The sequence below is a fragment of the Marmota marmota genome, unplaced genomic scaffold (assembly GCF_001458135.2).
Source record: "Marmota marmota marmota unplaced genomic scaffold, marMar, whole genome shotgun sequence".
NCBI classification, from domain to species: Eukaryota; Metazoa; Chordata; class Mammalia; order Rodentia; family Sciuridae; genus Marmota; species Marmota marmota.
In genome coordinates, this window is record NW_025999949.1 from 37,651,068 (window position 1) to 37,678,125 (window position 27,058).

At 50.6% G+C, this 27,058-nt stretch overlaps 1 protein-coding gene and 1 long non-coding RNA gene across 7 annotated transcripts in view; one reads left to right on the top strand and one right to left on the bottom strand.

Moving 5' to 3' along the window:
- Oplah (5-oxoprolinase, ATP-hydrolysing) overlaps window positions 1-10,917 on the bottom strand; it is a 26,009-nt gene extending 15,092 nt beyond the window's left edge. The window contains exons 1-20 of one of the 4 annotated variants that reach the window (XR_007347292.1): window positions 10,778-10,801; window positions 6,856-7,079; window positions 6,588-6,779; window positions 6,004-6,103; window positions 5,800-5,923; window positions 5,506-5,701; window positions 5,261-5,426; window positions 5,018-5,156; window positions 4,871-4,938; window positions 4,457-4,722; window positions 4,197-4,309; window positions 3,928-4,098; window positions 3,590-3,727; window positions 3,372-3,510; window positions 3,125-3,237; window positions 2,768-2,919; window positions 1,944-2,104; window positions 1,759-1,860; window positions 1,507-1,681; window positions 81-265 (exon numbers count right to left, since the gene is read on the bottom strand). Coding sequence is in view for 3 of the 4 variants with exons in the window: in XM_048802329.1 (XP_048658286.1) it covers window positions 81-265; window positions 1,507-1,681; window positions 1,759-1,860; window positions 1,944-2,104; window positions 2,768-2,919; window positions 3,125-3,237; window positions 3,372-3,510; window positions 3,590-3,727; window positions 3,928-4,098; window positions 4,197-4,309; window positions 4,457-4,722; window positions 4,871-4,938; window positions 5,018-5,156; window positions 5,261-5,426; window positions 5,506-5,701; window positions 5,800-5,923; window positions 6,004-6,103; window positions 6,588-6,779; window positions 6,856-7,026 (2,871 nt within the window). In the remaining variant the exon portion in view is untranslated. Of the gene's footprint in view, window positions 1-80; window positions 266-1,506; window positions 1,682-1,758; window positions 1,861-1,943; window positions 2,105-2,767; window positions 2,920-3,124; window positions 3,238-3,371; window positions 3,511-3,589; window positions 3,728-3,927; window positions 4,099-4,196; window positions 4,310-4,456; window positions 4,723-4,870; window positions 4,939-5,017; window positions 5,157-5,260; window positions 5,427-5,505; window positions 5,702-5,799; window positions 5,924-6,003; window positions 6,104-6,587; window positions 6,780-6,855; window positions 7,080-7,592; window positions 7,726-10,777 lie in introns of those variants that run through there. The other 3 variants (XM_048802329.1, XM_015486601.2, XM_048802328.1) reach the window with 3 other exon arrangements.
- LOC107143012 lies at window positions 7,599-9,987 on the top strand. Of its 3 annotated transcripts, none has more exons than XR_007347299.1 (2): window positions 7,599-8,386; window positions 9,019-9,987. It is a non-coding gene; the product is annotated as an uncharacterized LOC107143012 (long non-coding RNA). The 3 variants fall into 3 exon arrangements; XR_007347300.1 differs by having other exon boundaries at window positions 7,599-7,939; window positions 8,304-9,987; XR_001503652.2 differs by having other exon boundaries at window positions 7,599-7,939.
- Window positions 10,918-27,058: the final 16,141 nt, after the last annotated feature.

Genomic DNA, 27,058 nt, shown 5'->3' on the forward strand with positions numbered 1-27,058 from the left:
GCAGCCATGCTACTTTCAGAGTGGCCCTGCTACCTTGGGCAGGCAGAGTGGGGCTCCCACCTCCCTGCCCCTAGACCCACCTGAATGTGGCCCATGTAGGCCTGCACAACATCCAAGCCATATTGCCCGATGAGCTCCCCCACCAACTGTATGCCCTTTTGGTTGGCTGCCACCTGGGCACGGAGATCCGACAGATTGTCATGCAGATTCCTAGTTCCACTACAACCAGAGATCTTGCTTGGTGCCCGTAAGGCCTCTGTCACCGCTGGATGGAATGGATGAGGTCACCACTGAGCTGCCCCCATCTCCTCAGCCACCTGGTGCCCTATTCCAGCCCCACTGCACCCCCACTGGGCACTGTTGGCCCTCCACTGAATCCCCACCTGTCCTGCTGACTCCCATTCCCTGAAGCACCAGCCTCCATCCTTTTATCCTTCTGATAGCCAGCGCCTAAGGGCAGCTTGGCCAGTGACCTCCCTGGAGCTGGAGATGCCTAGAGGGCATATTGGTCCCTTAGCAAACTCTCCTCCCTCCTTATCCCTCCTGCCTTCTCCAGCCCACTTCTACTATGTCTCCCACGAGAAAAGCCACTTCCTTGGCATTCCTCCTCCTCGATATGCCCTTAGCCCTGCCAGCTCCCACTGACATCCCCAGCCAAGTGCCTCAAAAGAGCATCAGACTGCTGCCTGTGCTATCCCCCAACCTGCAGGTTTCTCAGATCTGGACAAGGTTCCCTCTCACTCCTGCAAGGGATGCAGATCTGACCCAGAGACTCCTACACACTTCAGGAACACCCCTTCCCTTCTGAGTTACAGTCTCCAAGGCTCCCTGGCACTGATCCCCTACACTTACACTTACACTTGTTCCTCCATGATCCACACCTCCTACCCCAGCTACCCCTGACCAACGTCACCCTATATGTGTCTGTGACACCCAAAGTGGACCATGGCTCTGTTACCTCTACCCCTCCACCCTGCTCAACTCACCCACCCTCGTTCTGGGGTGCTACTCTGGACTCCCATGCCCCTGTAACCTCAGACCATGTGCTACCTTTTCCGCTGACCCTACCTTCCCTGTCTCTGTTCAGTGTAAGGCCTCCATCCTCCTTCATCCAAACTTGACCCCTCACTCCACCCAAATCCCATCCAATACCAGCCCTGAGTTCCCAAACATCCTTCACCCAAACCCAGTGTGGACTGCAGCAGCTACCTACCTGAAATAGGCCCTTCTTCCTTCTATACTCTACTCTTTGAGTGTCCTGGCCAACTTCCTACCCCCAAACCACCTCCAAGGAGTACTTCTTTGGCCACACAGAATTCATCTCACCTCTAATCATCTCTGGGGGATGATCTGCAACTGCACCACGGGGTCACCATTTGCCACTCCCCAGCCTCAGGGCAGACCTGGGCTGCTGGGCTGTATCCCAGGGTCCAGCCAGCTGGGTCACTGGCAGCAACCAGGTATCCCATCCTGCTGAACCCCCACCGCAGCCCCACTCCGGCTCACCCTCCTCCTGAAAGACGCCCCCCTGGACCAGCTTGAAGGACAGAAAGACGGCCCCCTCCTGTTGCAGTGCAGTGGAGTGCGGGGGCATGGAGCCTGGTGTAATACCCCCAATGTCTGCATGATGCCCTCGGCTGGCCACGTAGAACACAGGCCGAGTCTGACCTGGCCAAAATACCTAGCGGGTAGAGAGTGACAGTCAGCTGTGTCAGCCACCTGTGACCCCCACAAAGGTAGCCTGGCAGTGAACCTCACCGGTGTGATTACAGTCAGGTCTGGAAGATGGCTGCCCCCTGCGCTGGGGTGGTTGCTGAGTAGCACATCACCGGGGTGGAGATCAGACCCCAAGTGCTGGATCTAAAACCAGGAGACAGGTGCAGAATGGGGGTGGGGCAGGGACATGGGTCAGCGAGGGAGGCTAGAGAGGGGGCCCGCCGCACCTGGAACTGCACAGTCTCCTGCATGGCTCCCAGATGCACAGGAATGTGGGGGGCATTAGAGACCAGCCCCCCGTCAGGTCCAAAGAGGGCACAGGAGAAGTCCAGGCGTTCCTTGATGTTGGTGGAGATGGCAGTGCGCTGCAGGATGCGGCCCATCTGCTCTGGGGACACAGAGTGACCAGGTACCCGCTGGTTCTATCACCCGCAGCATGGCTCCAGGAAAGGGAGAAGGAGGACCCATGGGGTCAAGGCCTTCAAACCCAAACCCAGGGCCCAGCAACTTTTCCCATGCCCTGAGGAAGACCAGGTGGCAGCACATCCACCGGGGCAGTACAGCCACAGTGTGTCTTGGTCTACGTGAAGGGCATCACCTTCCTCTTCAATTCCATGGAGCTCCCAGCAAGAGCCTGGGGCCTCCCCTTGACCTGTACAGCAGGGACCTGGTGCCCAGGCACAGACCCCCGCCCCCAGGCTCACAAAAGTCCCTGTCCTGACTCTGCACAGGTGAGCTTGCTGTGTTGGCCTCAGGATTCAGTTCCTAGATATCCTCAGATCCTGATAAGAGGAGAAGACACTTGCCTGCCTGAGGACTGCTCCTGTAGCAGGTGGTGCCATCCCAGGGCCAAAGCCATACCCATCACCCCTTGACCCACAGGAAAACTGCTCTTCCCCTTGCTCATGTTTCCCCTTGGCACCCACCTGCTAGCCCACTACAAGTAGCAAGAGCCACCCCACTTGTACCTACCCCTGGCCAGTACACAGAGCCCCCATGCCCTATACCAAGGTCAACCAAGCTTGTAGGGAGGACAGTGGCAGCCACTCACCAGCAATGCTCATGAAGCGATGTGAAAAGATAGACAGCTGGATGGGATCAAGCTTAGTGCCCACTGTGCTGGGGGCCTCAGCCCCCACAGAGATGCGGATGTCCCCTGACTTGGTCACCTCTGCCTGGCACCCGGGCTCCACAAGGATGGTGCTGGGGGCAGGGGGCACAAAGGGGCTGCAATGGCCAGGCCAGAGACCTCTCCCAACCAGGGACCCACAGCCTCAGGCCAGGGGACACCCTGATTATGGGACCCCCCAAGTCCCTCAGGCCCCTGCAGCCATGGGCCTAAGAACCCTCACCAGGGGCCCTATAGTTCACCTCTCCAAGGTTCCACCCAGGCCAGGTCTCAGCCCACCTGTTGCTGTCAATGATGAGGCAGGGCCCCTGGAGCTGGTGCCCATAGCCCAGCTCCCCTAGCAGGTACACAGGGGTCTCCTGGTAACCCCCCTCGAAGTAGCACTGGGTCACCTGCAGAGAGTATGGGGTGAGCCAGGCTCCTAGGCCTCGCACATTCCCTGAGGCCCTCACAGGGTGTGACCTCCCCATCTGCACTTGTGCCTAGAGCCCATGGACAGAGGCAAACCAGCACACAGGCCACCAACCTTGTCCACCCGGGGAGGCCCAGTCTGGGCTTTGGGGGCGACCTCCAGCCGAAGACCACTGCGGCCAGTGCCCCTCACCCTCACGTCGTCCACCACCACAGGCCGCTCAGGGATGACGAAGCCAAACTCCCTCAGGTACCTGTACCACCCCCGCCCAAAAGAGTCATTAGGGCAAAGCAGGCCACCCACTGGGCTCCCAGGACGAGGGGCTCACATACCTTTCCACAAAGGCTGCCCCAAAGTCACCAGCACGGGGTGAGCGGGACGTAGCTGGGTGCTGGTGGGCAGACACCATCAGGGCACAGTCAGTTCCCTGGTAACGCAGATGCAGGAAGCTCTCCGTGCTGATCTGGGACCTAGAGCAGGCAGGCAGGACATTCACCCAGTGTCCCGGATGGTGCCTGTCCTGCTTTCTCAGGGACTCTTAGTCCAGGGGTCCTCCCTCACCGTGGCCCTAAAGGAGCCTGGGACCATTTGGGAAGTCGCCAGGTGGTAAACCCGCCAACAGGGTGGTGGGGATAACACAAGCCCTCTGCCCAGTGACCCAGGACCCCACCTAGGGAAGCCCTGGGCCTGCAGGACATCCACACACTGCTCCTCCAGGAGGCTCAGTCTCTGGTCCAGCTGCATGAAGGTCTCTGGCGTGTAAGGCAGGGAGCAAGGCTCCTGGGCCTCATGCACCACGTCTGCCAGAGCCAGCCCCAGAGCTGACAGCAGCCCACTGTGCCTGTGGGACAGGGTGGCAAGTGGTGAGGGGGCTCCTCCCAAAGCTGGCTCCCCCAACTCAGGACACAGGGCCACCTGCACATCCACACCCAGACCCACCTGTGAATATGCACAGTGTCCATGCCCAGGGCCCGGGCAATGGCACAAGCATGCTGCCCACCAGCTCCCCCGAAGCAGGCCAGCACATGGGCTGAGGGGTCATGACCTCGTGCCTGAGGATCCAGAAGGGTCAGTGGCTTCTCCTAGGCCACCTGTCGAGCCCCTACCTCTCATCCCTGCTGGGCTGACTGATCAAGAAGTTAGGGGCAGGGGGCAGGGCTGGAGGGCAAGACAGGCAGAGTGGGCAGAGATGGGCATACCTGTGTGAGCGCACGGATGGGCCGGCACATGGCCTCATTGGCCACACGCACGAATCCCATGGCCACCTCCTCCAGGCTCAGTGGAGAGGCCGGGCAGGACCCGCTGGTCAGGAAGCTGTTCACCTCAGTGGCCACAGCCTCCAGGGCCTTGCGGGAGGCTTCAGGGGACAGTGGCTGGTCCTCTCCCGGCCCAAAAATGCAGGGGAAGGAGGCAGGCAGCAGGCGACCCAGGACCAGATTAGCATCCGTCACTGTCACGGGGCCCCCTGGGAGGTGGGCATGTTGTAGGGGTTGGAGACTAGAGGCAGGGGACCAGGAGTGGGCAGCAGGGACGAGGCGGAAAGACTGAATGGGCCTGGGACAGCATGAAGAGGCAAGGTCTGGAAGGGCACAGACTCACATACTGGCACTTACCTTTGCGGTAGCAGGCGGGGCCTGGGTGGGCACCTGCTGACTCGGGCCCAACTACGAAGAGGCCAGACCTGGGGAGATGGAGGACTGGGATTGGAGGTGGGAAAGGAAGAAGGGCTGAAGGTCTGGGCTGAAAGGGTGGGAACTGACCTGAAGAAGAGGCGGGAGCCCCCACCAGCTGCCACTGTGTTGATGTCCAGCTGTGGGGCCTGGAGGGTGACACCAGCTGTGCTGGCCTCAAACACGTGCTCAAATTCCCCAGCATAGCGGCTTACATCTGTGGATGTGCCTGGTGGGAAATGGGGTGCTGGGAGTTACCCAAAGACCAGCTTGCCAGGATTTGCCCAGCCTGGCAGCTAAGCCTCCCCCAGATGCCCCCTTCAGCCTTCATACCTCCCATGTCAAAGCCAATGATAGGCTGGTGACCCTCTAGCTGATAGGTTGTGGCCGAGTAACCCACCACACCGCCGGCGGGACCAGAGAGCACAGCGCGGGAGCCGCTGAAGGCGTCCATGGGCGCCAGGCCACCATCGGAGCGCATGAAGAGCACCTGCACGTCCTGTGAAGCGGGCAGGTGGGCAGCAAGGACTGGGCAGGCCCAGAGCTGAAGCCAGGAGCAGGCAGTGGAGGGGCCTTACCTTAAGCTGGCCCTGGAAGCCACGGCGGAAGCTCTGCACGTAGCGCTGGATGGCAGGAGTGAGGTAGGCGTCGGCGCAGGCTGTGTGTCCCCGGGGAACAATTCGGACCATGGGCATGGCCTCCGAGGACAGGGACACGTGCGTGAAGCCCAGCTCCCGGGCCAGTGTGCCCACCTGCTGCTCATGTTGGGCCCATCTACAACAAGAACCCAGGGGCTCTACACTGTCCTCGCAGGCCCTGTGCCTCTCACTGAGGCCCACAGCCCTCCACCCTCGGCTCATGACCTCACTCACGTGTAGGAATGCATGAGAACCACCGCCAGGCTGCGGATGCCCCGGGACAGGAGCCCCTCCAGTTTCCCACGCAGGGACCCCAGGTCCACAGGCTGCTGCACCTCCAGCAGGTCTCCTGTGCGGCCTGCAGAGGCCCATTGCCCCCGTCAGAGGCTGCCAGGATCTGCCCTCCCCCGGGCCCCACAGCTGTGAGTGGCACTGGACCTTTGACAGGCGACCCGGCGCCTGGTTCTCCGCGGTAAAGCACCACACGTTCCTCCACCTCCAGCACCTCCTCATACAGCATCTCTGGCATGGGCACAGCCTGGGGGTTGGCAGAGACTCAGAGGAGACCCAGGCCTGAGGGTTCTTGTGGGTCCAGCGTGGGTGAAGCGGTGCAGGCCAGGGGATGTGTCCCAACAAGTCAGTAAACAGGCCCAAGAGGCAGAGAGTCAGCCTGGCCCAGCAGGGCTCACCTTGGGGTGGCTCACTGCCTTCAGGCGTCTGAGTGGAATATGGTCAACTGGCCCATCCCCAAAGGGCAGCTCTGAACCTTCAACCTGAACAGGACTTGCTTGGGCTGTCAGGGTCCAGGACAGGTCACAGAAGCAACAGGAAAAGAGCACTATGTCCCTACTCTGAGGCAGAGTACCCTTCTGGCAGAACCCAAAACTACCTCTCTGCCTATCAGCTGCTGGACTTGGCCCTCCACTGATCCTCCCACCAATTGTACTCCCCATAAGGCAACAGCAACTTATTGAGACAGATTCAAGGAAGCTATACCACATAGCACCCAGCTGGGTGCTCACCAGATCAAAGAGGTCCACGCGGGCCTGGGTGCCAATGTGCAGCAGGTCTCGGAAGCCACGTGTCACCAGCAGGGCCACCCGTTCCCCCCGTCGTTCTAATAGTGCATTGGTGGCCACTGTGGTACCCATGCGGATGCTGGCAATACGACTGGTGTCCAGTGGCCGGTCCCGGGGCAATAGCACGCCCCCCTCCTGAGAACCACAGGGTCAGAGTCAGGCTCCTTGTGGTGAGGTCCCTCCCCACCCCACCTCTTCTCCCAGGGCCCACCTCCTCCAGGATGCGGCGGATGCCCTCCGTTGGTGCGTCTGCATAGTTGGCAGGGTCCTCAGAGAGCAGTTTCAGGACCCGCACATGCCCTCCTGGGCACTGGGCAAAGACATCTGTAAAGGTGCCCCCGCGGTCAATGGCAAAGTGGAAGCGCCCCTCGGGGCTCCCCATGATGGTGCGGCTGGAGTCCAGCAGTTGCTCTTCAGATGGTAACCCTGGGAGAACCGGACAGAGGTAGCCATCAGCAGGGAGGCCTGGGAGTCATGCATGGGTGAGGCTCTGAATGGAAAGAGGGAGTAGATTCCAAGTCCAGAAGGAGCCCTGGGGAAATGACCCACTACACGACTCTGGGCAGAGTCAGAGCTACAGGCCCCAGCTCACAGGGCAGCCTGAGCTGAGCCCTAACCTGGCAGTGCATGGGGGCCAGCCCACTGCCCCCATTGCCAGGGTCTCAATGCCCTGATTGCCGAAGAAACCCAGGGCCTGGAGCCGAGATGGAGGTAGCAGGGAAGGCATTCTGAAGCCCTTGGCTTTTGGCATGAGAGGCAGCAGGGCTGGGGTAGACAGGTGAGAGGAACCTTGCCTCCCAAGGCCTTCTGGCCACAGGACCAGGCACAACCCGTGCAATATCAGGACCGGGCCAAGGCCCAGAAGATGAGAAGTGGAGCGGAGCCCTGATAGGGAAGGAAGGAAGGCGGCCTCAGAGAAGGTTTAGGACCCCCCCGTGAAGAGCCCACCTGGCTAGTCGGCTCCGAGTAGCCCCGCGATCTTCTCCAGTTGTGCTCCCCGCCTGCCCTGCCCCCACCTCGGGGCGGGGTCTGCGGAGACCGTCCCTGAGCCGCCCTCCCCCGCCCGGCGCACGACGAGGCCTGGCCCGCCCCTTGTGGTGGCTTCAGGCCTGTCGGGTCCACAGCGCCTCCTTCCTTCCCCGAGTAACCCCTGGGACTGCAGGGTGGAGTGGCCAATTGCGGCCGGGGGCGGACCCGGCGCTGCGATTCAAGGTCACCTGTGCTCTGCTGATCGCCAGACTCCCACGCAGGCCTTGGGCTCGCGAAATGTGGACGCCCACGGCACCCACTTCCAGGTATCTCGGAGCAAGGGAATCCGGTTGCCCCAGAGAATCAATAACCCGGATTTGCTCTGACTGTGTCCTAGTGCAGGCGGCCCGGGAGTGGGGCTAGTGAAAGTAGGAGTGGGTAGGAGAGAGGGATAAAGGGGACCCCGCCAGGAACGCCCTCACCCCCGTGTGCACACCCCCCACGACCAACCCCATAGCGCAGAGGAGACCCCAGTACACCTGGAGTAGACATTCCCTCCTGGGATGAGACCCTGTCCCCAGCCAGCTTTCAACCTGGAGCTGACGTCCCCCACGCCTTGGCCAGGTAGCTTTCATGGTGAGGACTAGGTGGTTCCCCCATGGGCAAAAGATACCTATGCCCATGGTGCAGTTGGTACAACCCGTGGAGAGATGGTAGAAGAGTGGAGGAGGCTCCCAGGCAGAGAAAACCACAGATGAAGAGGGCAGAAAGAGGTCAGGACTGGTTTCGTACGTTGGTTCTTTGCTATTACTCTGGTGTGGTTTAAGCCCCAAGAACGCAGGGCCTGGGGTGGGGAGCCAGTACTACTGCACCTGCATTCCTAGACTTGTTGAGGCAGATTCAAAGCAGCCTCCACTGTGTAGGCCTGGCTGGAGGTGGGTGGGAGCAGGCATCTGCAAGCAGGGCAGAGCCTAGACTCCAGACCAGCACCAGAAAGCACCCTCAGAGGGGGACGCATGACAGCTGGAGTGGAGGAGCCTGGAGCTCCATGCAAGGCAGGCAGAACAGTCAGTGAGGTGAAGGTGCTGCCCTGTGATGGTGGCCCTAGAGGTCAGCTGAACCCATGGGCCTCCCCAGTGTGCCAAGCAGATGACAGGCAAGCTGGAGGCACACCCCAGCCCCTGCACCCTGTGAGCCCTGCTGGCCACCAAAGCCTGCTTGGGCCTGAGAGGCCAGGACAGAGGTGGTCGGGGTGTGCATGGGCACACCAGGATCTGGGCTGCACCCCAGGCTGCAATAGACCCCTCATTGACTGGTGCCCTCATCTGTGTGAGAGGGTTAAAGGGAAGACCTGGGACAGAAAGAGACATGGTTTAGAAGGAACTGAATCTACTCTCTTGTCCAGGTCGCCACAAGAAAGACAGCCGCAGAGCAATACTGTGACATCTGACCCCACCTCATGCCCTCTAACCTTGCCCCCCCACACACTGTGAGCTGCTCATGTGACCTATCTCATCCTGGGCCCCCTTTCACTGAATGTGGCTACCCCCAGCCCTTCTTGGGTCAAGCAAGGTGGTCACCAGCTCCCCAAAAGACAGGGATTGGACCCTGCAGCAGGTGCCTAGGACCCAATCCCCATGGAGGCTGCTGGCCTCATCCAGATGACTGCCCACCAAGTGGCAGGTATCCCCTCCCCCACCGTGGTGCTACTGCCAAACTCCTAGCCCACTGTACCCAGCCTGGGGTCTAGAGCATCATAGCACCATCAAGATGTAGGAGCCCACCCCTTCATATGCAGAACAGCTGTGGGAAGCAATCAGTGGTGCCACTTCAGTCCAGGACCCCCAACAGAAGCCTGAGCCTCGAGGTGGCCTCCCATTACAATCATTCTGCCCACCCCCAAAAGCCCCTAGGGACTGTCTACCTTCTCATTTCCACTGCCCCCCTCCCCCAACACTGTCTCTGCCTCCTAACTCAGTCCAGGATCTATCAAAAGAGAATAAAACCCCACCCACACCTATCACTACCTGATGTTTGCACTCAAGCCTACCTGGGTTCTGCACGCCAAGCCCTCTCACTTTCTAATAAGGGTCACCTCAGCTGCACCCTCTCTTCTGTTTTCACCCCAGGGGCTGACTCCTGTCAGCTCACAAATTCGTCCTCTAAGGGCTCTGTCCCTGCAGCACCCCAGCTGCTCTGCTCCTCCTGGGGATACCACTACTCAAGGTGTCCATCTCCTACTTCTGCTCACTCCTAGCCTTCACCTGACCCCACTCCCCAGCAGAACAATAAAGGCCTGAAGGCCCAGTGCTTGGTCCCCCCTGGGAGCCTCCTACATCTGCTGGCCCTGGGAGGTATTTTGCTGCCTGCCTTACCACATTTTCATCTCTGTCTGAGTGTTGATATGCTGGGTGGTTCTGCTCTGTAGTTACATACTCCCCTTGGTAATGTCCACATCCCACAGCAGGGACAAAAGACGGTGGCAGGCGTGACAGCATTCACCCCCTGCCCACTCAAGTCCACCCTTCTGAATGGCCAGACTCTTCCCTCAAGGCCCCAGGATCGCCCCCTATTCCAGGGACAACTCCCCTACTTTCAGAGCTGCACTGAATTTCCAAGTTGTTCTTGCATCCTCTTCCTCGAATTGCCAGAAGTCCTGGACTTCAACTTTCAAAATAGGTATCTAGAGCCTGCCATCTGCATAGCCCTGCCCTGCCCTTTTCTCCAGGTGTAGGGCTGTCCCCCACCATTTGTCAACTTAGGGAGCCCAGAGAACACGGGGCCAGGGACAGTCTGTCCTCAGGCTTCCTGTGGCCTTCAAGGTCCTCCTGGTCTTCTCTGCCCTCTGCATCAGAACACTGGCCTCACAGCCAACTGGCTGCTACCTCGAGACCTTTGTACAGACTGTTCCTTGGCCTGGAACTGGCTGGCTGCCTGGCTCTCACTTCACTCCAGGTCTGCTCCAATGTCACTTTCTCAGGGATGCCACCTGCTCCTTGCTTCCTGAAAGAACTGGAATTCCACTCCCACCCTGGCCTTGCCCACTTCCCTCCACCCGCCACCTGCACCCAGGTGTTACATTCCAAAGGGCAGGTCTTTTGCTGGACTTCTCAATCCCAGCAGGAGCTGAAGGAGTGAAGTCTGTGGGTTTGCCAGCTGCTCACCTCTCTCAGCATCTTTGAACTTGATGGTTCTGCGCCTAGGCACCCGGGGACTGGCAGCCACCTCTGCCAGGAACCCTGAGCTGCAGAAGCCCAGGCTGCTGCCCCTGTTCCTGAGGACCAACTTCAGCTCTTGGTTCTCCTGAATGAGCTGCACAAGCCGCCGCAGCTCCTCGTTCTCCTGTGCCAACCGCTGGATCTCCTGCCGCAGGCCCTCATAGCTGCTGAGGAGGGACATGCCCAGCAGCACGTTGTGGGAGGTGGCCGGCGGCCAGCAGCCTGGCCGGGGACAGCAGATCCACCATTATGAGGTCAGTGGGCAGCCCTGCCCCCACATTCCGGAGCGTCAGGGCCAAGGCCCAGCTGTCCATCCACTGGCCCTGGGGCTCCGCCTACCTCTGGCTTCTGGCCTTGTGGCCTGGATGACCAGGGATGCCCAAACTGGTCCAGGCCTCTGGGTTCCTCCAGGAAGTGCCCTCCTGGAAGCTGGAAGCTTCTTTGTCCCAGCCTAGCCCACCTGTTCACACTCACTTGCCCCACCCACTTGGCCTCTGGCCACACACTTCTAGTGTTCATGCAGCACAAAGAACTGGGCAACTGGGCTTGGCCTCTGGGCAGTTTCAGTCAGGGAGGGCAGCCATTGGAGCTGTGCTGCAAGGGTGTTCCCTGTTTAGTGACGGCAGGAGCTGCCTAGCATCTGACAGAGTGGTGAGCCAAAGAGCAAATTAGGAGGAGCAGAGGAGGGGGCTACAGACAGAGACCGAAAGGGCTGGGCTTGTTGCAGGGGTGGCAGGCCATGGCACTGTCACATGGACATAGTGGCAGGTGCTCTGAGGGAGGGAGTCCATCTAGGACTAGAAGGACTCTAGGGAGCAGGTACCAAGGAGCCACACCAGATGAACACTAGGGCGTGGGGACAGAAGGTTCTCGGGGCAGGTTCGTCACCTGCAAGGGTGACAATGGATTTGTGTTTCAGATCAGATAATGGACTTTCTTTTTTTATGCAGTCTGTGGAGCTGCTTTGATTTTTTGCCATTTCTTACATTGTGACGATCGTTTATCTCATATTGTTTCCTTTTTGTCTGCTTGATGCATGAAGTGTCCCAGCCTATAATCCCAGCAGCTCCAAGTGAGGAGTAGGAAGTATGGTGGTTGGTTGGAGATATAAACTGGGGACTGCCTGCCCAGGTGTGCTTGCTGGCCAGGTCCCATAGCAGCCCTTCTGCAGAAGGAAAGGTTGCCCTGCCCACCCACTTTCCAGCACGTGTTTAATTTCTTGTGGTACCTCCTTACTTCTAACATGGGGAGACTGAAGCAGGAAGACTGTGAGTTCAAAGTCAGCCTCAGCAACTTTGCAAGGCCCTAAGCAACTTAGTGACACCCTGCCTCAAAAAATAAAAAAGGACTGGGGATGTGGCTCTGGGGTTAAGCCCCCCTAGGTTCAAGCCCTGGGGCCAAAACAATAACAAAAAATATATATATATATATATATATATATGAAGCTTTGGTTCCAGACCAGCAGGTGCCTGGGGCTTCTCTCTTCCCTGCTGTCAGTGAGACAGAGGCTGCTGCACTCGGGAGGGACATGCTGAGCAGAACAGGCCCACACCCACCCAGCTCCTGATGGAGCAGGAGCAAAGAGGACTCTGGAGGAAATGACCCTCACACAGTGCCCCAGAAGCCACAGGGTAAGAGATGAGGGACAGGGATGCTGGATTCATTTGGAAACTCTGTGTGGAGAAGCAGTGCCGGAGGACTTCCGGAGACAATGGGAACCTCAGTGTGGAGCAGGAGCTCCCAAGACAAGGAACAGGCAGCCAGAGAACTGGTTGCTGAGAGCTCAGTCCTTGTCCCTGGTGCCAACCCATTACAAGGACTTGGTTTTGAGACAAAGGAAAAAGAAAGTTTATAAAGCTAGCAAAGGAGAAACTCAGGGGACTCCTGTCCATCAGCAGGAACGGAGCGGGGGTGGCTTTATAGAGGTGATTCAGAGAAAATGAGATCAGGGAGGAGAGATCAGGAAGGGGAAGATCTGGGAAAAGAAGATCTGGGAGCTGAGGCTGTGGCTCAGTGGAAGTGCACTTGCCCAGCATGTGTGAGGCACTGGGTTCGATTCTCAACACTGCATTAAAAATAAATAAAATAAAGGTTTGTCAACAACTAAAAAAATATTTTTTTTTAAAAAAAAAAGAAGATCAGAGAGAAATTTAGGGAAAAGATCAGAGAGGAGAAGGTCAGGGAAAAAAAGAGTGGGGGAAAAAAACATGTAAGTTTCAAAGCCACAAGGATATAGTTAAAGCACACCCGCCCTTGTGTGTCCGGGAAACCATGTGAGACCAGACTGCACCCACTCTGGGGCAAGCAGAGCATCACGACAGTGAAAATCCCTGAGGTGATGTTTCCCACGCTGCTCTAGAAATCTCCACAAACTTAAGACGTCAGAAATTTATTCTCCTAGAGTTCTGGAATCCTGATGTCAAAGCTGAGTCTATGAGACAAAGGATTTTTTTGCAGAATGGTTTCTTCTGGGCGCTCCAGTGAGAAGCCATTCCTGAAACCGGTCCTTGTTCCCAATGCCATTCGTGCCGATTTATATTATATATTTTTTTAATATTTATTTTTTTTAATATTCATTTTTTTTAGTTGTAGTTGGACACAACACCTTTATTTATTTATATGTTCTGCTGAGGATCGAACCCAGGGCCTTGCACATGCTAGGCAAGCGCTCTACCGCTGAGCCACGGCCCCAGCCCTTTATTTTTTTAATATTTATCTTTTAGCTTTAGGTGGACACAATGTCTTTATTTTCCATTTATGTGGTGCTGAGGATGGAACCCAGGGCCCCACACATGCTAGATGAGCACTCCACCACTGAGCCACAACACCAGCCCCCCATTCATGCCAGTTTAATAACAAGGACACAGTTTTGAGAAAAAGGAAAAAGAAGTTTATTTCTTGGCTAGCAAAGGAGAAACTCAGGGGGCTCCTGCCCAGAGGCTGTGGTTCTGCCCAGCAGGGAAAACAGGGCTTTTGAAGACGCTATTCAAAGGCTACCTCCAGGTGTGCCCTGACGGGGTCACAGTGCACCCTGGTGCTGTGTTGACATCCACTTGTTAATTTGGGAGATTGTCACTTTCTATTTCTTCCAGAACATCTCCTTCCTATGGAGGACAGATAACTCTAGGTAATCTTGTTTCTGGCCCCCAGGTTAAGGAGGGGGAAAGGAAGATGAGGAAAAGGAAAACATGTCTCTTTTAAAAATAAGCCTCAGAGCTACATGCAGAAGGTGAAGTGGACCATGTTACCTTCCCTGCCTCTTCCATTTCTGCAGGGTGCCAGCTCTCCTTGGCTTGTGGCCCTCTCCCTCCATCTCTGCCCCTGTGGCATGGCTCTCTCATGAGCAGTCAGACTCCACAAAGCTTCCCCCATTCATATTCAGGAGAGTCATAAGTTCAAAGCAGCCTCAGCAACTGTGAGGTACTAAGCAACTCAATGAGACCCTGTCTCTAAGTAAACTACAAAAGGGGCTGGGGATGTGGCTAGTGGTCCAGTGCCCCTGAGTTAAATCTCTGGTACCGAAAATAATAATGATAATAATAATAGCTATGGGGAAACCAAGCAGAGCTGTCAGAAGGTGCGCATGGCGGGAGATGGACTTCACAGAGTTGGGCCAGGCAGGCCGCTAAACTAATAAAACACAACATGCCCAAGGGGGACTGCCTAATTATTATGTGGCGTTGCCAAAAGATATTATCCAAAATAACCAGTTTTCAACAACAACAACAACAAAATGATGACATGTGCAAAGAGGAAGGGTAGTGTGACTTTTATTTATTTGTACCAGGGATTGAACTCAGGGGCACTCAACCACTGAACCACATCCCCAGCCCTTTTTTGTATTTTATTTAGAGACAGGGTCTCACTGAGTTGCTTAGTGCCTTGCTTTTTGCTGAGGCTGGCTTTGAACTCATGATCCTCCTGCCTCAGCCTCCTGGGTCGCTGGGATGACAGGTGCGCACCATCATGCCCAGCTAGTGTGACTCTTGAACAGAAACAGAAGTAGGCAAAAGTAACTACCTCTAAAGGGTCCAGATTTTGGATTAGCAGACAAATATGGCACAGCTGTGTCTGTGCAGAGGTTCATGAACAGAGCGGCATTGGTGGCAGGGACAGTGGCTCTGCATGGGTGTGTGAATCACCTTTCCACCACTGAGATGATCAGCTGGTAAAGAGGAGAGGTTTATTTTGGCTCACCTTTTGGAGCCTCGGCCCATCATGGTGGACTCATGGGGTAAAGGCACAGGGCAGCCAGGAAGTAAAAGGCAGAGACAGGAAAGGGCTGGAGTCCCAATTTCCTCCTTCAAGGGCACACCCCCAGAGAGCCAAATTCCTCCTACCAGGCCCCACCTCCCAAAGTTCTACCATCTCCTGACAGCACCAAGTTGAGACCACCTTCCACAGAGGGGACTTTAGGCGACATTCCAGATCCAAACTATAGTAGTGGATCTAGTTAGCAAAGGTAGTTGGCTAGAGATAAGTGGAAGCAGAAGGGCGTGGCTGTGATGGGGCCCTGACGGGCACTCACTACCCAGCATGTGACACCACAGGACATCAACTCCCCCTCACCTTGTGTGGGTGGGCTATGGAAGAAACCCCCCCGTGGAAGACTATTAAGAGGTAAGATAGTGAGGTACACCCCACAAAGGGGCCCATCTCCCTTCTCCATAATGGAGTTGCACACATCATGCTCTCAAGATCACCCACCAACTGCCCTGAGGGTGCCCACCTACTGCCCTGAGGGTCACTAACCTTTAGATGACCCTCCACTAGTGCTGTTAAGCCAGAAGGGCAACATGACCCAGTGCACAGGTGCAGGGGCAGCACAAGCACCACGCAGCAGAGCCATGGCTGCCTGCCCCCCCAGGTCTTGGGCCACTGTCAACTCCCCACATCCCACCTCACAAGAGTCCAAGGCTTTGTGTCAGGGTGTCTCATCCCTTGCAGGCCTGTCCCCTCCAGGATGCGTCTTACATTCTCTTGCTTCTCCCTCCCCTTCATAAACCTGCTCTCTTCACCATTCCTGTTTTGCTGTACCTCTGTTTCTGTAGGTATTTCACCCAAGGACCAAGGATCACCCAAGTTCTCTCACCCTCTCCTGAGAGTCGCATGGCCGCTGCCCAGCCTGGAGCAACAGAGGCAGCAACCCCAGACCCTGTGTGCCTCGACAGGGGCGTGATTTCTGTTTCCTACACTACTGATACCCCGGTTAGCAGTGCCGAATTCTGCTTCTTCATGTGTTCAAGTACAGTATTAGGGAAGCACGCCGAGGCAGGCACATAAAAAAGGGGTCACATAGACTTCTCCCGGGAGAGAGAAGGGAACCATAGTGGTCTCCTGGTATCCCAAGAGTGAGGGTGTTGCCTTTCTAGGTCCTAGTCTTCCTAGTTCTCCTATTCTCTTCCCCTCATCTCTCCTCCCAGCCTTTGTGACTAGGCCCAGGAAATGCTCGGTGAGATGGCCAAAAGGTGGGAACAAGTGGGCTGGAGGGGCCAGGGAGGAGGGATCCAGGCAGCCAGGGAGCCCAGGGTGAATTAATGAGCAGGCCCCCTGCGCTCAGGAGTTGCTTCATTAACAAAGTTTCAGATGGGCAGTCTAAGCCAGACTTTGGGAACATTAGCATTTCAATTTCCCATAGGCACAGTTTCAAACCTTTGGACCCAAACCGGTTTGTTCAGTTTTCTTAAATCTGGCTAGAGTTTTCTATCTACACTGACCACCTGCTTTTTAAATTCTGACTTCACTACCACCTACCCTGGACATGATTTTGCCTTCCTACCTAAAGTTCCTCTGCCAGCACTTCCATTCCAAGATCCCTGAATACCTTACCTCCAAGGGACAGTGCTGCACACCAAAGACTTGCCTCACAGCCTATGCTGTGGGCAGTGGCCTTGCGGTTCCAGGACGCCCTGGTCTTCCCAAATCCCCCAGCAGCCCAATGGAACAGCACTAGGAGTTCAAGGTCCTGCGTGGGGTCCCTTCCAGGTGAGACACTGTCTGCCAGGATGTGTCTGTGCTGCCTAGGGAATTGGAGCTCCAGGGTCAGGTTCACTGTGAAGTCACAAGGACCAATTCCTTCCAGGTTGGGGCCCTAGCAAAGTGTTTGCAGGGTCCTTAGTTTAAAAAAAAATTTTTTTTTGATATAGGTTTTTCGTTATCCAGACTGGTCTTAAACTTATGGGCTTAAGTGACCCTCCTGCCTTACTCTCCCAAGTAGCTGGGACTACAGGTGAATGCCACACCCCCATCATTTAGTAACATTTACAAAAGGAAAATACTTTAACCGCAATCAGTTGTGACTTCCTCATCCCACAGCTGGCCTCTCAGTCACTCCCACCCCTGCCACATGGGACATAGTGGGACACAGTTTTGTGTTCAATGGAAATAGTGTCGTGATGGGCAAGAGTGCAACATCTGCATGGAGGGGAGAGTTCAAGAATGTCCATGCATTTCTGGCCTTTTCTTTTTCTTTTTTTTTTTTTTTAATATTTATTTTTTTAGTTTTCGGCGGACACAACATCTTTGTTGGTATGTGGTGCTGAGGATCGAACCTGGGCCGCACGCATGCCAGGCGAGCGCGCTACCGCTTGAGCCACATCCCCAGCCCATTTCTGCCCTTTTCAATATTTTATTCACTCTAAAGGTTCTTAGTCAAGGAATGACAATCCTTAAGAAGGCTGGGCATAATGTTTGATTGGGCCGGGGATGTGGCTCAAGCGGTAGCACGCTCGCCTGGCATGCGTGCGGCCCGGGTTCGATCCTCAGCACCACATACAAACAAAGATGTTGTGTCCGCCAAATACTAAAAAATAAATATAAAAAAAAAAAAAAAGAAGGCTGGGCACTGCAATAGACATAATCCACTCAAAGCAAACAATTCTATGTTAAATTCTAAGCACTGCAAACACAAGTAATCATGACAGGCCTATTGCAGACGTTCCCTCTGTATGCTAAGCTTAAGTGCTAGATTTAAAGTCTTAAGTCTCTAGATCTTAACTCCAGAAGATGCACACTCACTCAGATCATAGTGGAGTTGACGGCTGGCTGAGGAGACAGATCAGGTCGTAAAGAGACAAGAGACGTCTTTTTCTCACCAGAGTCAAGAAGCTGCTGTAGAGTTTGAGAGTGGTGAGGACCACGCAAAAGATCAGGCAGATGGGAAGAGTAGGGATGTCAGGTCCAGGTCCTCCTCAGGCTCTCAGGCTGTATGCATCAGTGTCAGCTGGCTGAATGTCTGTCCTTTTGCTCTATTATTTACACTAAATTTGGGGAGCTTCTGTTCACCCTTTGGGTCTCTATCAGCTGTTACCAGGTTTCTTAGTGACTTCTTGCCTCCTAGAGTCCGGACGTATGGTCTGGTGATTTCCACCCTGATATCACACCTCTGACTCTTACCAGGGTTAAGACAAATGACATGTGACTTTACCCTAACTCTTACCAGGGTTGTGGAAAGTGACTTGTTTCATCAGGCTATGCCTGATTGACATATTGGAGGGATCCGTGGCTTGCCTGGTGAGGACTACAATTTTATTTTAAAATGGAATTGTTTAGGCTAAGGCCTAAGGCCATCCTTACAGTCCACCCCCTTGATTCACAGTGCCCGTGCCTGGGGGGGTGCCCAAAGTGGGTGCTATGAATTAATATAGAGGCATCACCTATTCTGCTGGCCAAAGACTGGACTCCACACATGTCCAAAAGTCACTCCTCACCGTGGATTGTTGAATCATTTCATAAGCACCAATGGTGACCATAGTCCAATTACATCTATTTTAGACTAATGTGGTAGCAATGTAATCTAGAATTGTAATCACAATGTAATCATAACTAGGTGGTACAATTGGGTTAAAACATTTATGTTTCTCTTATAGATAGGTCCCAATGGACTACTTCCTTTGCTTTGCCCAGTTGATTACAATAGTCACCACAAGGTTATCAAATGCTCTGAGACACATTGAATCTAAGTATTGGCTGAAGAAAACGAACGTAGGTGGTCCCTCAGGATTGACATACATTGGTGTTACAATACTTGTTTTTGGCATTTTGTTTTCATAATAATACAAACATCCATCCTGAAAAACAGTGCCTAGTCTTTCTGGAATCCATCCTGGTTCTATCCATTGTAACAGATCAAAATCCTCATGAAGTTTACTAAGGTCTGGGTCAGTGTATTTCCACAGTTTTGTGTGAGATCAGGCAAGGCGAGAGGCAACCAAAGGAGACAGATTTAAAAAGGCCACTGAAGGGGGCTGGGGTCGGGGCTCAGCGCTAGAGCGCTCACCTCGCATGTGCAGGACCCTGGGTTCCATCCTCAGCATCACATAAAAATGAATAAGTAAAATAAAGGTGTTGTTTCCAACTACAACTAAAAAATAAATATTTACAGGAAAAAAAAAGGCCACTGAAGGAGGCTTTATTTGAGACTCGCTCCTGAGTGGAACTCGATCAGACTGACAGAGGGGACAGAAGAAGGGTCTGAGGAGAAACAGCGTGGGGGCTCGACTGGACTGGAATTTTATGTGGCTTAGGCAGGAAGGGAAGGGCTTGGGACAGGAAAAGGTGTTTTTAGAGTCCCTTGTCCTGCTGGAGTTGGTGGGGGGAGCTGGCTGAACTCCAGGATTGGCCAGAAGACCCTGCTGATTGACAGACGTTAGCCAGGAGATCCCACTGATTGACAGGCATTTCCATTGGCGCCTGATTGATGTTTCTTTCCCGCATGGGCTGCTTTGTCCTAAGTCACCGCCACTGACCTGACAGTTTGCACGTGCATATATCATGCAGTAAGGGAAATAATCATTAAATGATTGGATTCTGATTTTATTTTTCTTAGTTTGTTTCAATATATTTATTATTTATTCAATATTAATGTAAAATGTGGATATTGACCTGAATGTGCCAATATTGGTTTGGTCCTGCTATTAAGATCAATATTTTTGCATGTTTAGGTATTATGGCCTGCAGTACTTCTCCTGGAAAATATGCTTTATGCAAAAAAGTATACATTTATAAGTATTGCATTTTGGTTCCTTGTATCTAAGGACAGGAGCTGAGTCTATCTCATTGGTTGGATCAGGTTGTAGTAGAATAGTAGGTAAATGGCTCAATATTAAGCTTTTGTGAAGCAATGACAGCAGTTGCAAATCTATTATGTTCTAATAGCACTGTGTCTTTTACATGGTCTTTGCACTCCAAAGATTCTAAGTTACAGGCATGAAAATTAGATATGAACAGATAGGTTATTTGATTTTTAAAGTTATCACAAGTATGTGGGAATTTGTATGGATATACCCACTTCCCAGCATAAGCTTTGCGTGAAATCCAAGGATCTAGAAACAAGCTTATTTCTGATGTACATACTTGTCCTGTAGAATGCAACAATGTTGTATATATGTTACAATGACATTAGCTTGATTTACATTCCTTGTTATAGAATTAAGCATCTCCTGATAAATGGTATTATTTTTCATCATTTCATGTTATTCCTATATTTTAAATATTTCAATTTTCTAGTGAATCTATCATGAAATATCTGCAACAGTATCTAAATGTCCTTTCAAACCTAGTAGCCTACAATAAACTTATAAATCTAAGGTTGTTCACAACAATTTTTCATGAATCATAAGGTTTGTTACAATCAATATAATTCACAATGCTAGCATAAACAGGAATTTGGAAGCTATTTTCAATGAATGCTATAAAATGATATTCCAAGTTCCACTGTTTGTGTTACAGATAGGTGATGACACAGACAAGACATCCAAGGTATACATAGGGCAAGGTTTGTGCTAGAACAACAATAACAAGACAGCAAAGCATTACTTTTATGGTAAATAAATAATATGAAAACAATTAGTATTTCAGCCAGTCTCTGGAATGCAGGACAAGTTGTGTCTCTGAAGTCCTTTGTGATGGTTAAATATTAGGCAATCTCATTAAGGACCCTTCCTTTACAGCCTCCAGCTTTACTTACTTTTGTTAGGGCTGACACAAGTGTATCTTTTAAGTTACATTAAAAAACACAACACACTGTTTTTCCTTTTAAATGTCCCTGTAGGACTGTGCTCAGGCTGTACTCTCCTGACAGGTGTTTAAGATCTAGTTAAAACTTCCTTATTCTTATCTAATCTCAAAAGTCAGCTGAGATTCCTCAAAGATCACCCTCAGGGAAATGTCACTCTGGGGGACATGTGTGAAGCCTCATCTGGGATCCTTTAGGTTTCCTCTATCAGTGGTGACATAGGCCAGGATGGGACAGGTCAGGGTCTTGATGACCACACATGTGGCTTCTCTTGGAAGCTTTAGGCATTTCATTTTCCAGTGACCCTCCTCTTTGCAGAATACACACCACTGGTTGGCTTTCTGTTCTCTAGGGTCCCCTCAGTCTCCCTGATAGGCAGATCAGGTGACTCACCAGTTTCAGAGCCCTTAGAGAGGTCCCATCATTCTCTGGGTGCTGACTGACCTTAGAGGGCAAAGGCTAAATATTGGATGCTTTTTCCTTGGCTCTTGTATTTCCTTGACTTGTGGTCTCCAAGTTTTGGTTTAAATACCCAGCAAGTGAGTCTGGGGATATAGCTCTGTTGATAGAATTCTTGCTTCGCATGCACAAGGCCAAGGCCCTGGGTTCAATCCCCAGCACCACAAAAACAAACAAACAAACAAACAAAACACACCCAGGAAGTCAGTTTCACCAGTCTTAAAGAAGGAGTAATAGGTTATCACTTCACTATCTATAATTTTACATTACCCCTTTCATTTAATTGTGTTAATATTAGTTCTGGAAGTCAACATTATATACATTTGTCCTGTAGGTGATGGCTTATTCTCTCAAATTAACCCGAGTTGATTTTTTTTTTTTTCTTTTAAAAGTAGTACCTCAAGGGCTGGGGATATAGCTCAGTTGGTAGAGTGCTTGCCTTACATCCACAAAGCCCTAGGTTCAATCCCCAGCACCACAAAAAACAAAACAAAACAAAAAACAAGAAGAAGATGAATTAGTACCTCTGCAAAACACTAACAGGCAACAGTTATAAAGTTTACAAGGAACATATAAAATGAAATTAACAGCAAAAACATATTCAATTTGTATAATAGCTATGAACCAAGAAAAATGATTTTTATAATCTTGAACCTTTACTTAGTTATTCATTATATCCCATGTTTGAGATCACAGTAATCTTTACAACAAAAATCAGTCTTTTGAACAGAACTTTAAATGAGCTGAAGTCTAGCCTGTTTTGGAGCCATTCTGACATGGAGTAAAGTGGGGAGCAGAGCTTTATAGCACACTACATCTTTACATCTGAAATACAAAATTAAAGAAAAGCTTGGAGAGCTTTTAACCCTTGTGTGTGTGTGGGGGGGAAGCGGTAAAATGTCTCCATGTTTTACAATAGCCACTTTAAACAGATCAGGCTCTAATTATCTTTTTTTTTTTTTTTTTGGTACAGGGAATTGAACTCAGGGGCACTCGGCACTGAGCCCCATCCTCAGCCCTATTTTGTATTTTATTTAGAGGCAGGGTCTCACTGAGTTGCTTAGCACTTCACAGTTTCTGAGGTTGGCTTTGAACTCCTGATTCTCCTGCCTCAGCCTCCCAAGTCGCTGGGATTATAGGTGTGTGCCACTGTGCCCAACCTCTCATTATCTTTTAAAAATACATTTAAATTTCTATCCCAGTGTAAAAAGTAACATAAAATTTACATACATCTTATTGATAACAGGTCTTGTTACAGAACATTAAATGACATAAATAAATCTCCAATTAAATTTGTTATTTCTTCAAGTTAAAAATTACCATTTCAGACAATATTAGTTTGGAGATACCAGCTTGGCAAAGTGCTTTTCCAAGCTTTATATTTTAAAACTTGTATACTAGAAGAACATGAGTATAATTAATATACAAAGAATTAATAGTTATCATCAACATTACACAGATGTCCTTAGATTAACTAGGTTTAGTTTTTCTCAGTAAAATTCAGAATTCACATAATTACAGGTTTACAGAGTTTAGGGAAAAAAAAATCAAAGAATAGCCTTAAATCTCTTATACATTTAGGGAACAGCTTTAATGATCAGAACTAGCAGAGAGATGTAAACAAGCTTCTCAAATGGCAGTGTGGCCCTTTTATGCCAGATGCAATATGTGAAAGACAGCACTGATTAGTTAAATCTATATGAACTTTTGTTTTATAAACTTTTACAGAACATTTAGATAAGGCCCAGACAAACATATTTAGTTTCAGATGTTTACATATCTCTAGTAATATATATTCAGGTTATTCATGAAAAATTAAGCCTGGTCAAAACTGTAAGTTATCTGTTTCTCTAACAAAGAAAAAAATCCTAAATGGATTTTTGGTAATATTTGGTGTAATATGGACATCACACTTTAATATTTTATAGCTCAAGCCTTGCACAAATTGGTACTCATTGGTGTGAGGTTTTTTAACAGGCAGGATAGGCAGAATAGGTTATCTGGGAAAGCTGACTCAATTCACATTTTAAACAACTGTCCAGAAGAGAATGAATCCCCAGAATCCCTATTAATGTCTCTTTCTCTCTCTCTCTCTTTTTTACAATACACTTTTTTTTTTAGTTGTAGTTGACACAATAACTTTATTTTATTTATTCATTTTTTTATATGGTGCTGAAGATCAAACCCAGGGTCTTGCACGTGCTAGGTGAGTACTCTACCGCTAAGCCACAACCTCAGCCCCCTCTTTCTCTCTTAAGGGGTTATTTGCTCCCCTCTGGGGACAAGTTATTTCCTCTTAAAATAAAATCTTGGTTAAGATAACATTGATCATTGCCGGGCACAGTGGCACACAGAGGCTGAGACAGGAGGTTCGCAAGTTCAAAGCCAGCCTCAGCAAAAAAAAAAAAAATGAGGCGCTATAAACAACTCAATGAGACCCTGTATCTAAATAAAAATACGAAAAAATAGGGCTGGGGATGTGGCTCAGTGGCCGAGTGCCTGAGTTCAATCCCCGGTACCCATCCCCCAAAAAAGATAACGTTGCTCACTTTCTCAGGGTCCCTCTGGCCTGAAAGGCTTCCTTCTATTCTAGGAGACCTCCAGCAGGGCAGGATCTGCTTTCTTTTCCTGGAAGGCATTTGTAAGTGAAGTTGTTACTTTGGGGTGAGCATGTTATCTATACATTTAATTTTATCCAGGAGGGCTGGGGTTGTGGCTCAGAGGTAGAGCCCTTGTCTAGCATGCACCGGGCACTGGGTTCAATCCTCATCACTACATAAATGTAAAATAAAGGTATTGTGTCCACCTAAAGATAAAAAGTAAATATTTTTAAAAAATTATCCAGGAGAGAAATCAGTCTGTCATATTTTTAAAAAACTGTGTCTTAAATCATTTTTCCTTCCAGTTTGCTCTCAAGGGGTTGGAACACAGGTTACTGTTGTTTGACCAGTCTCCTTTATCATGATCATAATGCCATCAACTTTAAGTGAATTCCACTGTCAACTGTACTCAGATTCCCTCTTTATATACATATGTATCTAGGGCCGAAGTCCAATGAAGGTCACATTGACCATTAAAAGATTGTTAGGGACCTTTCTCTGCAGAAATCAGCAGGGCCAAGGTGACAATACCGCCGGTCACCGCTGACGCGTCCTGCTCCCCACATGTTGAAGTAGAACGCTAGAGAAGCACGCGAGGCGAGCACATAAAGCAGGGTTGTTATGCTCGAATTTGGGACCCCCAAAAGACCACCAGAGACCCAAGACGGATGTAAGCAGCAAAGAGGTGTTTTTTGCAAGCTAGCTCGGTTCTCTGCGTGCACACACAGTAGCTGGTGACGCTGAGAGGCCCCGAGCCCAGGGTTTGCAGCAATTTTATGCATTCTTTGGGGAAGGCAGGGACCTCACATACATCATAGCATCTCTTAGCAAATCATCACACACCTCGGGGAAAATCAAATAACAACTCTAAAACATGATTAGCACATTCACTGGCGGGAACAAGTTGGGGAGGGGTGATTGATTACTACAAGAGGGGGATTCTTTTGAACTGATTGCTTTAAGCCAAGAGGGGAGTACGGGCTGAACTACATGGTTTCCCAACACATTATCAACCACCATAAACTACTGGGAGGGTTATCTGGCATCCCAGGTATTTCCCTGTCTCTTGCTGATTGGTGGCTGCTAGGGGGTTGCTATGGGTCCCCACCTAGCCTGACTGAGTCAGGGACACCTGGCACAGCAGACCTCTCCTGTTATTTGTAGATAAACAACTTAGCAGGGTGGGAATGTGCCTAGGAGTGCTCTGTGGGTCTTTCCAAGGACAAAGGTGATGTCCCTTCCTCGGACAGGCTTTGCTCTGAGGTAGAGGCTGGTTTTTCATTCCCCCCTTTGTCTGGAAACTTGGGAACCAATCATGGTTCCCTCAGTTGGGGGCCTATCTGGGCTGGCTCTACATCTTGGTAAACAGTAATCCTCAGGGGACCGTCTTCAACTTCCCAGACTCACTCAAAATTGGCCTCTTAGATCCATCCAACCTGACTCGATTTACCTATCTACACTGTCTATCTATTTCTGGCTTCATTCCCCCCTAATTTTAGGAACTCTTTATTGCTGTAAGAAGGGGCGACAGCTCGTTCTGGCTGCTTCAGAGCTGAAAAGGGGTGTCGAACATGAGGGGTCTCGATGACATGGGGGATGACGTGGGGGACGTGAGTTCCTTTTTAGAAGTCAGTTCCATTTGAAGTCTGGTTGGGGAAAAACAGGTTGTCATCTGGGGATGGGTGCTTCTATGAGAGAAACAAAAACCATGAGTACTGAATAAATGTTGCAGCAGCTGGAACATGTCACTGTATAGAAGTTCCCTCACCAGGCCTTAACATTCCCAGTTATCAGGACTATAAACATAACATTTAACTTTTAGGGTTACAGATGTCCTTCCCCTTAAGGTACAGTTTAATAATTTAATGTCATCTGAGCTTGCAAAATCCTTTTACTAATATGACCCCTGTGTCTAATAGAGAAATCTTTAATTCTGTTACTTAGGGCTGGATAATCATACTAGCAAACACTAAGCCTACCTGTGTAGGTTAGAAATAGCTATAGGCTTTAAACTAAAAACTACTCTGGCAGTTCCTTTTGATAGTTATCAGGCATTCCTGCCTAAGAATCTCTTTTGTAGCCTCCAGTTTACTTATTCTTGGAAGTTACATTTAACTATTATTATTATTTAAAATGCCCAGGAATAGCTGTGTTTTGGTTTTAACTGTCTTTGCTAAGTGTTTAAGATGAAGCAGTCAAACTGACTTTTGTTTCTATCTATTGTTAACAGTCAGCTGAGTTTCCCTAGGAGTCATGGGGGAACTTTACAGCAGCTTCTCAGTTCCGCTAGTGCCATTTGTGCTAGGATGGGTCCAGGCCTTGCTTGACCATGTGGCTTCCCTTGGAAGCATCAGGGATGTCTCCCTTCTCCGGTGACCCTCCTCTTCATAGCAAATGCACTGATTGGCTTTCTGTTCTCCAGTGGTCTCATTAATCTCCCTAATTGGGAGATTATGTGGCCCAGAGTTGCAAAGCTCTTTAGAGATGTCCCCTGTTCCCTGGATTCAGACTGACTCAGAGGGCAAGAGCCAAATGTTGGTTTTCTTGGCCCTTTTAATTTAACTTTAATTTGAAAACTTAATCTTAAACATCCAGCAAATAAATTTCAACAGCCTTATATTAAGAGTACTGGGCTTTAATGTCTATCTCTCTATCCTGTAGGTGATAACTCATTATCTTAAATTAACCCAGGTTGTGAGTTCTTAAATCAGTACCTCTGCAAAACATTAACAGGCAATCTTTAGACCATTTATAAGAAAACTACAGAATAAAATTAACTAGGGTAAAAACATATTTAGTTCATGTAATAGCTACCTTGAATTTTGGCAGAGTTATATATTATAATCCCCTGTTTGAGATCCAAGTAATCTTGACAAAAACCAACTTTTGGACATAACTTTAAATGTACTGAAATCTGGCCTACTTCTTTTGTGGTCATTTTTAAATGTTTTGAGATGGGACACAGAGCCTTATGTCAGGTAAGGCGGGGTTCTTCATAAATCTTAAGTACTGTAGTTCTGAAGCTGATCTTTGTTTTTTAGACATCATTTTATAAAGCCTACATAAATTGTTGCTCAAGTTCACATGAATATTAGCTAACACAATATAATATCACATCTAAAACACGAATTAAAGAAAGTCTGGAAGCTTTTA